The 17537-nt window shown below is 40.5% G+C and overlaps 1 protein-coding gene across 3 annotated transcripts in view; it reads left to right on the top strand.

Moving 5' to 3' along the window:
• Positions 1-17537, top strand: part of sptb (spectrin, beta, erythrocytic) — a 48523-nt gene that overhangs the window by 27582 nt on the left and 3404 nt on the right. For all 3 annotated transcript variants that reach the window (XM_044167179.1, XM_044167180.1, XM_044167178.1), the window contains 21 exons: positions 297-1056; positions 1332-1534; positions 3093-3183; positions 3622-3768; positions 4544-4810; positions 5307-5531; positions 6140-6229; positions 6777-7067; positions 7401-7531; positions 7759-7963; positions 9120-9343; positions 9644-9794; positions 11278-11522; positions 12516-12654; positions 13017-13101; positions 13865-14061; positions 14326-14408; positions 14992-15055; positions 15423-15679; positions 16730-16903; positions 17354-17396. In XM_044167179.1, the coding sequence (XP_044023114.1) occupies positions 297-1056; positions 1332-1534; positions 3093-3183; positions 3622-3768; positions 4544-4810; positions 5307-5531; positions 6140-6229; positions 6777-7067; positions 7401-7531; positions 7759-7963; positions 9120-9343; positions 9644-9794; positions 11278-11522; positions 12516-12654; positions 13017-13101; positions 13865-14061; positions 14326-14408; positions 14992-15055; positions 15423-15679; positions 16730-16903; positions 17354-17396 (4072 nt within the window). The remainder of the gene's footprint in view (positions 1-296; positions 1057-1331; positions 1535-3092; positions 3184-3621; positions 3769-4543; positions 4811-5306; positions 5532-6139; positions 6230-6776; positions 7068-7400; positions 7532-7758; positions 7964-9119; positions 9344-9643; positions 9795-11277; positions 11523-12515; positions 12655-13016; positions 13102-13864; positions 14062-14325; positions 14409-14991; positions 15056-15422; positions 15680-16729; positions 16904-17353; positions 17397-17537) is intronic.

Genomic DNA, 17537 nt, shown 5'->3' with positions numbered 1-17537 from the left:
TGGAAGCATACAATTCAACATATATGGAGAATAACGTTTCTGATAATAATTGAATAACAAATTAATTGAATACATTTACTTGAGTTAACAGTAAATGAAGGATTACTATTTTAATTACTATTTTCCCAATAATTAGTACGATTACAATTACATGATTATTTCCAGAAAACTTATTATTAGACATTATTAGAAATAAAGCGTTATATATATATTTTGAGGGCTCTTGGTAGGGTATAAAACATACCTTAAGATGACATTAAAGTGATTTAGACATGCAATAAATAATTCTCTTTCAGGTGGGAGGCCTTCAAGGCCATGGTGGAGGATAAGAAGAGGAAAGTGGATTCTGCTGTTAGTCTGCACAGCTACGGGCTGGAGTGTGACGAGACAGAGGCCTGGATCAGAGACAAAACACGGGTGATTGAGTCCACACAGGACTTGGGCAATGACCTGGCAGCTGTCATGACCATCCAGAGGAAACTGTTTGGCATGGAGAGAGATTTGGCCGCCATCGACACCAAGCTTACCTTCCTGAGGAAAGAGGCCGACCAGCTGGCTAAGGACCATCCGGAGAATGCAGATGACATTTTGGCCCGCAGACGGGAGCTGGATGCAGCCTGGGACATGCTAAGAAAGACCCTGAAAGACAGAGAGGACTCGTTGGGCGAGGTCAGCAAGTTACAGACCTTCCTCCAAGACATGGATGACTTCCAGTCCTGGCTTTTCAAGACCCAGAAGGCTGTGGCGTCAGAGGAAATGCCCGCCACGCTGCCGGAGGCCGAGGAGCAGCTCAGCCTTCATGACGCTGTGCGTGAAGACATAAAAAACCACGAGGAGGACTATCACCGCGTGAGGGACACTGGTGCCCAGGTCACCCAGGGTCAGGAGGATGATCCTCAGTACCAGCAGCTGGAGCAGAGGCTCAAGGGGCTGGACCGTGGTTGGTATGAACTGCAGAAGATGTGGGACAGCCGCAAGACCTTCCTGGACCAGGGTCTGGGCTTCCAGCAGTTCATGAGGGATGGCAAGGCTGTACAGGCCATCCTCAACAACCAGGTACTGTACTGCATGTGTATGTGGAGTAGGACTATGTAAATTAAGATTATGACTCAAAATTGTCTGTCTTTAAGTGGAAGAGTCATCAGATTCCACAGAGTTAGGGTTAGCTTTTTAATGATGCCGTTAGTGGTGCTACAGGTATTTAAAAGAATGTGGTATGGAAGAATCCTGCGCGGTCAGTTACCACACCGCATATTTGTCAGATAATGTAGTCAGCTGGTTGTGTGTCTCAAGGGTGTTCTTTCTTTTCTTTGTTAATTTTTTCATTGCAGGAGTACACCTTGGCCCACATAGACAAGCCCGACACCTTGGCTGGGGCAGAGAAAGCTTTAAAGAAGTATGAGGACTTTATGAGCACCATGGAAGCCAACGAGGACAAGATTGATGGCGCTCTGCAGGGCGGACAGCGGCTGGTGGACAGCAAAAACCTGTACTCTGGGAATGTTCAGGAGAAAATGGACTCAATCCGAGACAGGTCAGTCGTCATGGTTTTTGGTCAATATGATTTCAGTGAAGTGTCTTCAAAAGGGCTGCTGAATAGTAGAAAATGATTATGATATTGTACTTCTGAGAAATCTTTGACACAATTTCAACCACAAAGATTACTAAGAATTACATTTAGAAGAATGCTCTAATAAGTCAATTTAGGAGTAAAAAAGATCACCTTGAGCAATAATACACATTTATCAAGTGACTTATTACTTAGAGTAAAGTGTAAGACAACATTTGTGATCACATGATTAATCATATTTATGCTCTGGCAGCAGGAATAGAAACAACATCTGCCCCATTGTTCATTCTTAAGAAAAAGTCCTTACATTTTACTTAGTAATGTTTTATTTAGTGTTTTTGATTTTTTCAAAAGTTCATTTTATTTATGTGAAATACTTAGTATCTCCAGTATCAATTAACATGTGAAATGAACAACAATCTAATATATTGCTAATACTTAAATAAGGATTAATTTTGGACATTTTGACCTGATGATGATGCTACATGAAAAGTTGAGGGATACCAAAGTCATTACAATTCATCCTGAGGGGAACATGCATGTGTGCGCCAAATTTCATGGCAGTCCATCCAGTAGTTGTTGAGACATTTCACTAAAAACCACAAATGTGAACCTTATGGTGGCGCTAGAGGAAAAGTCAGGGGTCACCGAAGTCATTAGGGTACATGATCTGGGCACCTCGGATATCTGTACCAAATTTCATGGCAATTCATCTGATAGTTGAGATATTTCAGTCTGGACCAAAGTGGTGGACCAACTGACAGACATTGCCATCCCTAGGGCCGCTGCTGCTAGCATAGCTAAAAAAAGTGATGTAACACCCCATCAAATGTTCAAACCAAATGCAAATAATAGGTTAAAATGACTTTATTCTGAATTATACATATTGTTTCAGCTAATTTATTATTCACCATGATCAATGATATTTGGTACAGTCACTCCAAAATGTCTCAGAAGGTGCTCACCTCTGGTGCTGTACTGCAGTCGCCTAGTATCTACTTTTAACCAACTTTAGAGACCTTTGGATTTGTACTTTTATCGTTAAAGTCCAAAATTTCAGTTTTAGCAGTTTGATAAATACTGTACGAGCCCTGATGTGATGTAGAAAAATAGATCTTTTCATCCTAACTCATTCTTCTTTAGAGTTTTAATCGGCTTAGCAGTGAAACAGCTTTCTTATCACTGTATCATTAATGTCAACAAGAGGCAGTAGAGAGGGCATTTCCCAGTTACTCCCACAATTCAGCTTGGTAGACAGGCGCCCGCAATAATGGATATTGATCCTTAAGTGAGAGATATTCTTCATGGTGTAGCAGAGAAACAGATGACTGTTTTGGGTTACTGTGTCAGGTATTTTTCTGTGTGGAGGAGGAGCTCACAACGATTCACTCTCCCTTGGTTGTTCAGCGACGCATCCTGTTGTGTGACTGAGAGAGGTGTTGAATGAAAAGGTGGAGGAAGATATACTCAGTGTGGAGTTGTATTTTTTATGTATTTTCATGGTTTTGTGTTTGACCTTCAGGCATAACAAGAATAAAAGAAGAGCCCAGGAGGTGTCAGAAAAGCTCAGAGACAACCGCGACCTGCAGCACTTCCTGCAAAACACTCAAGATGTGAGTTCACCGTCAGTTTACTGTTCATGTAATCACTGAGTAACATCAATTAGTACATTAATTATTAGCATAATTATTCCTTCACTGAGACTTGACATCACAGTGTTTTTTCTCTCTTTATTTCTTGATTATCGTAGTCAATTTGCCACTCTGCTTTGTTTACTGTAACACAGTGGTACTTGATGAGACTTTCTTAGACTAAATTTGTATCTTCCCTATTTGGGATAGGGGTCCCATTTGGCTAATTGGTAAATGCTCTGTTTTCAAAAGATAAAGAAGTAAATCCTGCTCAAAGAAAAGTCACCTCTGCACAAATTTAAAATGCTGATGTTTCCACGACTTTCCCAAGTTTTGTAACTGTGCATGCTCGAGTCTTAGTTGTTGATTTGAATCTTTTTTGCTAATCCCTAATATTCACTCCTCCTCTCCACGCTTCAGCTGACTCTGTGGATCAACGAGAAGATGCTGACGGCTCAGGACACGTCGTACGATGAGGCCAGGAACCTCCACAGCAAATGGCTGAAACATCAGGCCTTCATGGCTGAGCTGGCCTCCAACAAGGACTGGCTCAACAAAGTGGACCAGGTTGGTAATTCTGTGTCTGTGCTTATGTACACCTATGTATGTATCAAATCATTGATATCTAAAGAGCTACCTATTATCTTCATATTGGCCTTTGACAATAACTAATTTAATGAAGGGTTAAACTTATGATGAGGGATCCCAAATTAGGTCTTATAGTCCCAGTGAAAAGGAAGTTAGAGCATCTTTAGTTTCCATAATGGAGCAGGGTTTGGGATCGCTCAAAAGTAGGCGTGTCTTAGTGAATACAGAGCGATCTTTGGGAAATGTAAACAAAAGTTTTTGCCGACATCCAAACACACACCTCTGACCCATGACATCGCTCTGCTAGCTACTACAGTCCACAAGCTCACAGTTTAGAACTGTTTTAGTCCCCCCAAATCATTTGATTAGATGCATTTATGTATACACCCCCAAGTTCAAGTTCTTATATTTGGCATATAACAAGAGATACCAGAACAATTAACACAGGGACACAAGATAACTTGGAAGATGTATTTTTTTATTTAACTATGCCTTTAAAAGAGCATATATTAATAAAGTATTAAGTATCGATTAAGTTTTTATCTTTGTTTTATAAAAGATTATTACAACAAGGTTCAAACAAATGATGCAGTTACAAATCTTATCTACCTATTCTTGACCTTTTATTGACTTATTCCTCCTCCATTAGCAGCTTCAGGTAAAACTTTTTGTTATAAATCAGGTGGTGTTTTTTTCCCCCAATGGTGCATTTTGGAAACAACATCTTCTTCTCTCTGTGTTTTTGTGGATACAGGAGGGTCAGGAGCTCATGGTGTTCAAGTCTGAATTCGAGCCCATTGTGAAGGAGCGTCTAGGCAAACTCCACGAGCTGTGGGACAAGCTGGAATCCACAACCCAGGAGAAAGCCCGGCTGCTGTTTGATGCCAACCGCTCCGAGCTTTTTGACCAGAGCCTGACCGATATGAAGAAGTGGCTATGTGAGCTGCAGCAGCAGCTACAGAGCGGAGACGAGGGTGTCAGAGACCTGACTAACGCCAACATCCTGCTCAAGAAGCATCAGGTCTGTGTCTTTGTAGCATATGCTGTATATACTTCAGATTTGTATGCTTATCTGTCTGCATTTCCTTTGGATAGGGGCATTTCTTAAAGCATATGTAGTTAAACCTCACCATGGAAGACACATTATAGTTTTAGCTTCAGCTTATGTGCTTTCTTAGGATTAACTTTGAGTGAGTGAACACCTGTCGAATCTGTATTTGTGTTTTCTGTTGGCATCTGAACACAACAAAAATCTTATAAATCTAAATGTTCTTGTGAAAGAAGCATTATATTTGTCGGACAGAATAACAAGAACACCATAAGTCTTTTAAATTATATTACAATCAGTGTTGCATTGGTAAAAGTTTCATGAAATCAGTAGCGGAAAACAGTGGCTAAGCTCAGTTTCACACATAAATGGCAAGACAAACATTTGGTGGGTTTACCCTCCACTACATCCTGATTAGGCTCTTGAAAGGCTATTCATCTTTTTCTCTAATTGTATCTCCCCGTGCCAGATGATAGAGAACCAGGTGCGCGACCGGGCGCGGGAGCTGGAGGAGCTCCAGGAGGCCGTCAGGAAGCACGGCGGAGGCAGGGAGGACCAGCCGGAGCTAGAGGCTGAGACGCAGACCCTGCAGGAAGACTTCCAGCAGCTCCTCACACCACTGACCCAGCGCAAGGGCAAGCTTGAAGCCGCCAAGGCTGTCCATCAGTTCTACAGAGACCTGGCCGATGAGCTTGTAAGCATGGATCCAATTTCAGAGCAAAATTAAAGTGTCGAACTCCCTGCTCTCACAAAATGATTGATAGCACAAAATTAGAATAGAGAATGTTGGATTTTTAAAGGAGCTGGATTAATGTTGGCTTTTGAATGACAGCAAGATAACACCTTTTGGGACTTATATTTTAGAAATATTGAAGCCTGAACTTCAGAGGGTGTCTCTCCTCCCCCCCAATGATAACTTATTAATTTGGAAATGAAGTTTTCAATTACAGTATGTGCACTTAGTATGCACGATAGTAAGACCACCAGTTCTCTCCATGAAATTGACTCTCCAGGTAAATCTGAGTAAAAAGCTTTAATCCTTTATTGGTTTCACTGCCTAAATCCACTTTAATCAGTTGGAGGAGACAGCTTAAAGAAGGATTTTTACTGTTTGAGATGTTGGAGACATTTTGTAAATGGGTAAAATTCAATATAAGAAAGATCGTCTTAACATTGTTTTATACTTTGTGTATATCTGAGATCTGTAAAGCTATTTCTCAACAGAAACCAGTCCCTACTATTTTCTCTTTTCATTGTCATAATCTTCTTCTTCTTCTTCGTCTTCTTCGTCTTCTCTCTCAGCTCTGGATTGAGGAGAGGATGCCCCTGGCAATGTCACTAGAGCATGGCCATAATCTTCAAACTGTGCAAATGCTGTTGAAGAAGAACCAGGTAAGGGATTTCTCTGTAGTAAAAAGCATTGTTAGCTGGACTGTGTAAATTACTGCTTTTTGGGCTTGATTAATCTGATATTATTTTCTCAATTAACTGTTCTGATTAAGGTCTATAAAATGCCCCTCACAATTTCCTAGAGCCAAAGTTTGCTTCTTTAAACTGCTCATTTTGTCCCACCAACAGTCCAACACCCAAAAAGATTCAGTTTATGATTATATAAGACAAAAAAAGCTGCAAATCTCTTATTTGAGAAGCTGGAACAAGAGAGGGTATTTTTTTCACAAATTTTGAAAAATTACTGAAACAATGAATTGATTATCAGAATAGTTGCTGATTATTTCTCTGTCGATGTATCAACGGGGATACTGAATACTGTGCAGTAAACTGATTTTCAACTGTCAGTCAAGATAGTATCCACTACTTATTCTGTCCCATAGATTTTGTTTACATTACAAGATACTAATTCTTTTAGAGCCACTTGGATACTATCATATTGTCTCTGGGGCGATGCTGTACCCTCACTGTCTCCTTTTCTGTCCATCAGACATTGCAGAAGGAGATCGAAGGCCACCATCCACGCGTCGATGAAGTACTAGAACGAGGAAGTAGGATGGCGGCCGCAGCCAGCGCAGAGGGCAGACCGGAAGCAGAGCAAATCGTGGACCAGCTGAAGGAGCTGGAGGAGGCGTGGTCCCGGCTGCAGGACGAGATGGCCAAGCGCAGAGAGAGGCTGAATGGCTCCAACTTGGCCCAGCAGTACTACAACGACGCGGATGAGGCCGAAGCCTGGATAGGGGAGCAGGAGCTTTACATGATCGCTGATGAAAAGGCCAAGGTGAGGAGCAGAGCAAGTGCTGCGCATGACAGACAAGGAAGCAGGCTGATTAACTCAGGGAAGTGGCCGCAGATGTCTGAAACACAGATCTTATTATCTAAATCAAAACAAGGCATATCATGTTGCGCAAATATCAAGTGGGGCTGCATGTGTTAACATGATTACATGGTTTGGGGTTTCTTCAATTAAGTTGACACGCTTTTTATAAGTGGCACCGTCTACTGAGAGCTCATTTGGAGTATTTTGCTTTGCTTTGATGTGTCCCCTTTTTCGCATAATTTCTTTACCCCCCTCCTGATTCTTCCTCACGGGCCTCTTCCTCCATCTCTCCAGGATGAGCAGAGTGCCATGCTGATGTTGAAGCGCCACATGATTCTTAAGCAAGCCGTGGATGACTATGCTGACTCCATTCAGAGGCTGGCTGACCGTGCCCAAAAAATGTTTGCTGAGGACCATCCTGATGGGTTTGTGCTTTGATAATTTGATGTACACAGAGAAAATCACATCAACTCCTTGTGAGGATGTTAATTCACTCATGTTGTCCCAGTCAGTTTTGGTTTAGCGTGATAAGAGAGAAAAGTATGTAAAGTGTGATAATTCCTGTATCCTAATCACACGCCTCATCTAGAGTAAACCTAAATCCAATCCTTTTTCTCATTTTCTCCATCCTCCCCCTTTACTTTGTCTGCAGTGAGGAGATCATCAGGCGACAGGGCCAGGTAGATAAGCAGTACGCAGGGCTGAGGGAGCTGGCGGAGGACCGCAAGAAGAAACTGGACCACACCTACCACCACTTCCTGCTGAGCCGAGAGGTGGAGGATCTGGAACACTGGATCGCAGAAAGAGACGTGGTGGCCTCCTCTCAGGAGATGGGCCAGGACCTGGACCACGTCACGGTATTATTCACACAAAAACATGCATATGCATGCGATCATACCTTATCAGAAAAACGTTGTAGCACCCACAACTGGCCACAAAATTAACTTCTCTGGGACTTACCCTGAGCCAACAAGAAACCTGGGTGTCATCTTTGACTCAGAATTAAACTTTAGGGCTCATAGTTCACCAAATCTGCTTTTTAGCATCTCAAAAATATAGCTAATGTGCGACCATTTTCCTCTCTCTGAGTGACACAGAGAGATGAATGCTCACTTTTATATCCAGCAGGCTAAACCAGGGGTTTTCAGAGTCTGACACAGTGCCCCCCCCCCTCAGACAAAATCTGAGACAACTGTGATTGATTTTGATTCTGATTTCGGAAGTGGATATATGGATGTTTATATGGACATCGGAGATAATGATATCCTTGGAAAGTGTAAGTCACATTGAATCTAAAAATATGTGTATCATGTCTGTGCATTATGAGTTATGATTCAGAGGAGTATAATTTTTGTTGCAAATTGCAGCAATTGGCCCCTTAGGATTTTAAAGTACCTTAAAGTACCATGGAGTACACCTCCATGAGCTGTGTGTCACGGTTGCTGCTGCAACTGTTGAACATGTTGGTAAGTGTCCAAATCAGTGGGACAAACTACAATTACTAACATCCTGTTAGAACACGGGCATGCACCTGTCCCTTTCACCTCACTTCATGGTCGTTTCCTGCCTTTTGTCTGACATGCTTGCAGTGTATGAACCAGGATGGCCTCTCAGGTCTTCTGGCACAAGTTTGTTAGTGGTTCCAAAGTGCAGATACGATAGGTGCGCTCACTGACTATAATTTATACGTTTAAGGAAACTGAAAATCAAAACTAAGACAAACAAACAAATGATAAAGACGTCTCATAAACAACAAGAGAAAACCCCTAGAGGATAGTTTGCCTATGTTATGCTTTTGCTTCTATTGGTGTAAAGATATCATAGACCATCGGTTTTGATAACCTTTGAGCATTCATGATTTCTTGGGTATTTAAGTCAAAAATAGTTTTCTCTCGCTGCCATATGGGCTCCCAACTTGCACATTGTCCTGTGCAGCTTTAAATCAAATACAAAAAATAAAAATGATGATTCTGTTCCTGATTTTTTAAAAGCATATCTATGTTTTCCCTTCAGCTTCTGAGGGATAAGTTCCGAGAGTTTGCGCGGGAGACGGGGATGGTGGGTCAGGAGCGAGTGGACTTCGTCAACCAGACGATAGATGAGCTGATCGAAGCCGGCCACACCGAGGCAGCCACCATGGCAGAGTGGAAGGACGGCATCAATGAGAGCTGGGCTGACCTGCTGGAGCTCATCGACACTCGCGCTCAGCTCCTCACAACATCTTACGAACTGCTCAAGTAAGGAAAACAGTATTGATGTACCAGACCACAAGCAGAAAAGACACCAGTAATCTGGATTGATTCCATTGAGATTTCATGTCTAATCCTGTAACGCAACATAACTTGTCCAAACAAGTGAGAATGATATTGATATCTGGAGCAACTAATGAAATCAAACCAGAAAACATCTGGATGCAATAATACTGTCACAAAGAATTCAACTTGAACATGACAACTTTACATTCATTAATAGTAAGTAGGATGATAAATGTGATGATAATACACACAGAGCCAAAGAGATTGATCCCATTTTTTAAGGTACTTTGATGATGGGAAGGATCTTGTGGGTCAGATCCACGAGAAGCGGAAAGAGCTGCCTGATGATGTGGGAGAGGACTTCAGCAAAGCCGAGTCCTTCCACAGAATGCACGCTGCCTTTGAGAGAGACATCACCGCCCTAGGCAAACAGGTACAACACAAGGGATCAGCCCTTTTACTCTGAGGGAACACAGCAGGCAGCGGCCAAGAGACAACCTTTGATGATTCATATCTAGAAAGAGGGGAGAGAGTGCTGCAATATTTGGGCAACTGTGAAAGGTTTTCTCAAAGGGTGAGAAACCGTACATGAAAGGTGGTCGAGTAGGGGGGATTTTTACATTTGTATTAGCCTCTTAATCCCATTGCTCTGGGATGAACGTCCAATTGATAGGATTTAAGAAATTAAAGTTGCAGTAATCAATATTTTTATATTAACGATGGGTCAAATTAATATGTGTAATGTCAAAGGGGTCAATCTTGGTGTCGAACTCACAGAAAATTATCACCCCACTCGGCTGTTTCCCTCAGCTCTATGGGGCGTTTTAGCGTCTTTCAGCTCATTGTTTTGGTTTTACGGTGCACAACTTTACTGTTTTGGTTCACTCTCACTGCTCTAATCGACCTTGTAGAATAGAATAGAACTTTATTGTATAGTTCAGCAAAAAAGCTCTGATAAAATCACTGTATGGTACCTGCCCAGCACAAAACGACAGACAAAGTTAATGACTAGCTGGTGAACATAGTGGAGCATTTACAAGCTAAGGGCCAGACATTTCCATCAGGAGTTGGCAGAGACCAAAAGAGAGCTAAAAGGAAAGCAAATGTTGGACTTACATTCACCAGGTGTCTAGGAACATTGCTCTAAATAAATGCTGGATGTGTAAACAGGCAACTGTTTGCTAACATGTTTGCTATAACAACTTTATAATGTGATAATATGTCAGTGTTGTGTTTACAGCTTGTTCTGCTGCCCCCAAGTATTAAAAAAGATAAATCAATAAATACTGCTTTAATTGAATTAAAATTAAATGTGAGCATGGACATCAGCTAAGTATGTGGACGTTGAGTTTAGAATATTTAATACATAAAATTTGTTACTCAATTGGGAATTGGGTCAAAGCCTCAGTGCCCAGATAATGTACAAAATATTTCTTTGTCATTAAAATACCTGTCAATGAGAGAAATGCTCCCAATCACATTCATCTTATGACCGCATGATGTAACTAAAACGATTCCCTACAGACATGTTTTAAGAATTTAAAAATACTCTGCTTGTCTGATATGGTTTTCCCACAAAAACATTAAATTACCTAGTCAAAAATTTCCTTGCCTGCCACTTGTGTAAGTTGCATATTGGACTACGATTTGTTTCCAAACTAGTTGTGATGTCACAAAATCCTGCTAATTTGTGCACGTCTTAAACTCCAATTTAATGTGAGCCCAGAGAAACTTTCCCCCTTCAGCACTTTGAAAACAGCCTTATAGTGTCAAACTCTGCACATATATCATTCTGCACAGTGAAGGTCAAACATCCATGTAAAGTAACAATAAGCTAAACACATTTTTGAATGGAGGGAGACTTTAATTTTAATAGTTTACTTCAATGATTTGACTCTTGATTCTCCTTCCTCCAGGTTCAACAGTTCCAGGAGACGTCTTCACGGCTTCATGCCCAGTATGCAGGGGGCAGAGCGGACAGCATCCAGGCCACAGAGCGAGAAGTGGTGGAAGCATGGAAGGGCCTGCTGGACGCCTGTGACGGCCGCAGGGCAAGACTGGTGGACACAGCTGAGAAGTTCCGCTTTTTCACCATGGTGCGAGACCTGATGGCCTGGATGGAGAGCACCATCCAGCAGATAGAGACTCAGGAGAAACCCAGGTGAGCACACCTCGGACAAGAACTTCACAGTTGAATTAGATATCCATTCAGTAAATGTAACGGTTATTTCAGTTTAATATCAACATCGATTTCTGCTAATTCCAAACTGCAAGAGGATGTGTTTCTTTGTTCTAAAGGGACATCTGATTCAGAGAACTGAAAATAACAAACCTGAAACCTTGCTCTCTGAGTATTTGGGTTTCACTTTTTATTCACATAAATTTCAATTGTCAACAAATATATTGATTTTTTTTTGTGGGTAAAGAAAGCTAAAAAGAAAAGCCCTCAAGTTTAACTGAGTCAAATCAATTTTCACAGGGAGTATTTCTGTATATATAGATATATATTTTTCATTTTTGATTGTAGGTAGAAGAATGTCTACTAACTAATAAGATGTAGGTTCAAATAAATTCACAACAACATAAAATGTAAAACTATATCAACATTGATTTCTGCCATTTCCAGACTGCAAGAGGCTGTTCTGCTCGTTTTTCTAAAAAGAAATCTGATTCAGACAGCTGAAAAACAAATCTGAAACCTTGCCCTTTGAGTATTTGAGTTTTACTTTTTATTCACATAAATTTCAATAGTCAATAAAAAAATAATTTTGTTTTGGTGTGAGTATTTTTAATTAAGTAATAAATCATAGGCTCAAATAAACAAACAAAAACTAGATCTTTCACATTATATGCTGTATAATTTACTGCCCCATTCCAGAAAGAAGCTATAATCCACTCTAAAAAGCAGAAAATAGAAATATAATTATACACAATATTTTAGCTTGTATAAAAATGATGCTAGTATATTATCTCTTTATGAGACTGTTTATCTTGCTATTATGAATTTATACAGTACAGCTGCAGTATTTTTGTATGAGATAAAGGACACTTTAAACTTGTCAGAGCCTGGTCATTACAGTTGCAGTTCCAGTCCCTACCAACAGAGGTAGAACTTCATGCATTAGCTGTTATCACTCTATTCCTTCCTTATTAGGGATGTCTCATCTGTGGAGCTCCTGCAGAAGTACCACCAGGGGATCCGCTCAGAGATTGAGGCCAGGGGAGCCAACTTCACCGACTGCGTAGACCTCGGCAAGGCCCTGCTGACACGCAAGCACCGAGACTCTGCTGAGGTAAGGCTTCAGCAGCAAAGACAACTTCTTTTCATCCTCAGCTGGGCCTCAAATTGCTGCTTTCATTAGATTTAATTACTTTTCTGGGAGTGATTGTTCTTGTCTGGCACAATGGAACCAATTGGATCGCCACGAAAGAAAAAATTCCACTCATCTTACACTCATCAGGGAGACTATAAAGCAAACACTAATTAGAAATGGAAAAGCCAAAAGAATTTAAATGAGCAATTGACCCCGGCCTGAATTTAACGTGCGGTTAATTACTTCACAATACTAATTCTTAGAGGATAATAGCCAGTCTTGGGGCTGAGTTGTTTAATAATGCTGATATGTAACTGCAACTGTATAACTGCTTGTGTCAGATCAAGGAGAAGTTGGTGCAGCTGACGGAGAAAAGGAAGGAGATGATGTTCAAGTGGGATGACAGATGGGACTGGCTCAGACTCTGTGAGTAAAACCACAGCAAATCTTGTACATACATTATTCCTTTCACAAATCTATACGAAACTGCCAAAGGCCATGTGACTAACTGATGTGAAAGCTCATATATGTACAAACCTTTGCACGTGAAAGAGCACGGTGGCTTTTCATCAAAACACTCCAATAAGTATCTATTGTTGCAGTTTTAAAAATAATCACAAAAAGACAAAACAAAGATCACCAACACCTGGAGCTTCCTCCAACTAAACTTTGGAATTATATATTCACTTTCAAATGTTTTCAATATGCCCCTCTGTTTTATAAACCTCCATATTTGGCCTAAACAGATATAAGTCTAGGGAAAATACTGCTTTGTACAAGATGGACAACCACAGAAAAAGTTGATTGTAATATTTCAAAAAATTTCCTCACTTTCCAAAATGTTCTCATCATCTAAACCTATTTTCACTTTCCAAAACATGTCCTCATTTTGTAACTATGTCTACACTTTCCAGAATGTCCTCACTTTCCAAAGTTGCCACATAATGCAATTGCCCTAATCTTAACGTAACCTAAATCTAACCTTAAACCATAAAACCAAGCCTTGACTCTAAAATGTATTGGGTAACCAGCATTATGTCTGCAAATGGGAAGTGTGTCCCCATAATGTAACTGTATGAACAGAATAGTTCAAATAATGGCCAGCATTAATTTTTATGAAATTTAAGTGTCTTGTAAAATGATGTTACTGTAAGATAAAAACTACATTGTAAAAACTTATTGCCTCCAGTGCTGGAGGTGTGTCAGTTTGCGCGGGACGCCTCGGTGGCGGAGGCCTGGCTGATCGCTCAGGAGCCCTACGTGACTAGTAAAGACATGGGCTACACTGTGGACGAGGTTGATAAACTCCTCAAGAGGCACGAGGCCTTCGAGAAATCCACCGCCACTTGGGAAGAGCGCTTCTCTGCACTGGAGCGCCTCACCACGGTATGAAAAAAATCTTAAAGATGGTCTACAGTAATTTGATCACAAAAAAAAAACATGAATCATTATAGCTGCTGAGAAACGTGATAAATACTATGGTCTTGTCAGAAATATTGATTGAGCTCAGTCTTACCTGCAGGCAACTTTAAACAACAAATATTTAGTTAATGAGGGCTAAAGACGACGGCATTAATGTGTTATATAATGTTTCTAAATTGAAGCAAATAATTGATTAGGTACTGATTCCAGTTCACCACTGTGTTGCAGCTGGAGTTGTTGGAGTCAAGGAAGAAGCAACAGGAGATTAAGCAGTTCATTAAAGAAGAGCAACGCTCTGATAAGGAGAGCAGGTACACACATGCCCACATACATACATTGCAAAAGTCCAATTAAGGGATAAAAGTCTGGTGATATTGAACATTTTTCTTCATGTCTTAAAGCCATGGAAAACACCCAAACCAAGAATCAATTGATCCTATTAACAAGTATTGTCTGTGTATCCAAAGCCTGATGTGGCTTTTTCCTCTGTGCCATAGACCTCCATTGTTTTCTAAAAACTATTAAAAACACATAAATGAGCCACACCATTGCACTGGGTGACATGTTCCTTCATTCTAATGAACATGGGCCCTGTAGTTTACTTTGAGTCAATCCCACATACTCTGAAAAAAGTTCCTAACAAAAACCCAGCTGTTTTAGGAAATGATTTAGCCTATTTCAAAAACCAAAATATATTTAACATGCATCTTATTGAGAACAAAGGGACTTCATTGGATTTGTTGACAATAACAAAAATACAGACTATTGCGAGCCTTATCCTTTAAACCTTCATGCCGGCACACAGTCTCTCTCTCTACACAAAAACACATTGTTTTTCACCTGCTGCTCTTAAAAGTCTCTCATGCAGACCCCATGCTGAACTCATTTCTATAGGAGAGAAGACACCGGCTTTGTAGAAGAATCTTCACAGCTTTACACCATTGAGGAACAGACTCTGGTTAGTAACTACACTCACTCAGCTCCTGTCCTCTGTACTTTATTATGTTATGACCTCTGTTTAAGCATACTGAAATTAAAAAAAGAAAAAAGAAAATCAGCCTATCTTCTGTGCTATTTCCTTGCTAACTCCTGCATTTAAAAGAGCTCCTTGACTTTCTTACTCTAAAATAAACTGCATTTGACTCTGTTGAAAACCCTCTTTGAGCACTTGTAAAAAAAAAAAAAAAAATCACGGATGCATTAAATCAAGGGCACACTCTGCTCTCCTATCTCCTCCAAACATGCAGGTTGATTTGTTAATTTATCTATGATTTTTCTCCTGTCTCATTCTCAGTCTGTCTGTGTTGGTTTATTTTCTCCTCCAGTCTGGTTCTGGTACAGTTGAGCCCAGTTCAGGTCTGCTGGAGGGGACAATGGGTGACTCCACAGTGCCTGTAGTATCAGAAATGAGAGAGAGTGTTTCTCTGGAGCTGGAGCCCTCTGTCTCAGTAGTGACCCTGGAACAACCAGAGAGGGCTGCCACCATGCCCATGGAGCCCCTCAGAGCCCAGACTGTGCTGAAGGAGGGCATGCTGGGCCGCAAACACGATGTGGAGGGCTCAGGAAAGAAGGTTTCACCTAGGTAGATAATAGGAAAAGGACCACAGTACTGTTTCTGCATGTTTTAGCCCATTTACCACATGTAATGTAGTCTTTACATCACCCCACTACCCATTCCAGACATTCATTTGCTTCCATTAATTTCTGCATGTTAGGAAAATCTATTAGCACACTTGAAAAATTGCTTACCGTCTTTCATCCATCAGTGAGCCGCATTAATTTTTTCATAATTTAAGTCACCTCACATATTGCACTCAGACGTTTTTAATAAATCTGCACCTAAACAGCAATATCACACAGCAAAAATGAATGCAGAGTTCATTTTCTTTGTGATGGATCAAACAACACAAGCAAGTTTCAAATGAAAGCGAACCAATAGCTCCTTTGAATGGTAGTAAAAAAACCCATCTAGAAATCTAAAACTGTATGGCATGCATTCAAAACATGCAAGTTATACAGCAACAATGTAAGAAGGCCTATATATGATTTGTATTTAAGCAGCTGGAGCTTACACACATATTGGTATAGACAGCATGGGGTTGTGTAGGGGGAAAAAAAGTAAGAAAAGTAAAAGGTGACTTTGCACTAGTTACAGTCTTGAGTCTTGAAATAAATCAGAATATAGCAGCACAAACCTAAGTTCTAGTTAAAATTCACTTAGCAACCCTTAATATGGAAATGCCCTCAGTAGAGTATTAACTACGGATTTACTCACTTATGGATATGAAATCTCACATCCAACACATACATAAGAATATTTTATCCTGAAAAAAGAACTTAAAGTAAGTTAATCTCTACAATGCAAGCAGTTTGCATTTTAGAGAAATATGAAATTTTAGACATGCACAGTTCAACACGGAGCTAATTTAATTCTTACAGTGGCATATATGTAAGTATGTAGATACTGTACATTCATAGCTGGCAAACATGAAAAAAAGTTTTTAAAAACTTTTATTTTCCGTGATTTTGAGTTTTTGTACACAAACATCAGCAATACTAGAAAATTTTAACCATCTACTTACAAGTTAAAAGTGTTGATGATGATGTGAATGGGGTGTCCTCTTCCTCTCAGGTCATGGAACAACTTGTACTGTGTGCTGAAGCCGGGCCAGCTCTCAGCCTATAAGGATGCCAAGAGTTTTAGCCATGGGGTGACGTATCACGGTGAGGACCCCTTGTCTCTCAGTAATGCCAGTTGGGAGATCCTCACCAACTACAAGAAAAAGAAGCACGTCTCCAAACTACGGTGAGAATCCTGTCCATCTTCAGGTTTTCATAATTGTCTCACTATTAAAGGAATAATAGTTCTACATTTTGGGAAATCACTGGCCGGTGCAGAGACGTCCTTGAGTGTGCTCATCACTGTGAAGTTTCCAAGCAACCAGTGGAGACTCCAGGAAGTCACTGCTCCCATCCAAGAACTAAAGTCCTGCATATAACCCCCCGTAAAACCACAATCTATGCATTAAACAGATGAGATATGACGTGTCAATTAGTGTGCTTTAGAGGGGATGGTGGGTGGATTTTTTTTTTTACCTTTGGACAAAGCCGAAAAATCTGTTTTGGGGAAACTAGTTTATTTATCTACTCTTTAGTTTAGTCTAATGGTCAAAATAGAAGTATAAAACAACCACTTGTTCCGCTTGCGTTTCTCCACACAATAAATTTTAACTTCACTTTCCTTTCTCTCTCTCAGTCTTGGAGACGGCAGTGAATATTTGTTCCAGTGTAAAGACGAGGTGAGTTTTTAACCACAGAACAGAATAACTTTTAATAGCTTTCCATGTATTACATGAAACTGAATGTTCTGGACTTGGCCTGTAATTGTATAATCTTTGACCCTTTGTAAAGCAGTGGTGGGGGATGTAATGCTGCATACA

This window comes from Siniperca chuatsi, linkage group LG15, assembly GCF_020085105.1.
Source record: "Siniperca chuatsi isolate FFG_IHB_CAS linkage group LG15, ASM2008510v1, whole genome shotgun sequence".
NCBI lineage: Eukaryota > Metazoa > Chordata > Actinopteri > Centrarchiformes > Sinipercidae > Siniperca > Siniperca chuatsi.
The sequence above is the reverse complement of the archived record's forward strand: the minus strand, read 5'-3'. Positions and strand labels throughout refer to the sequence as shown.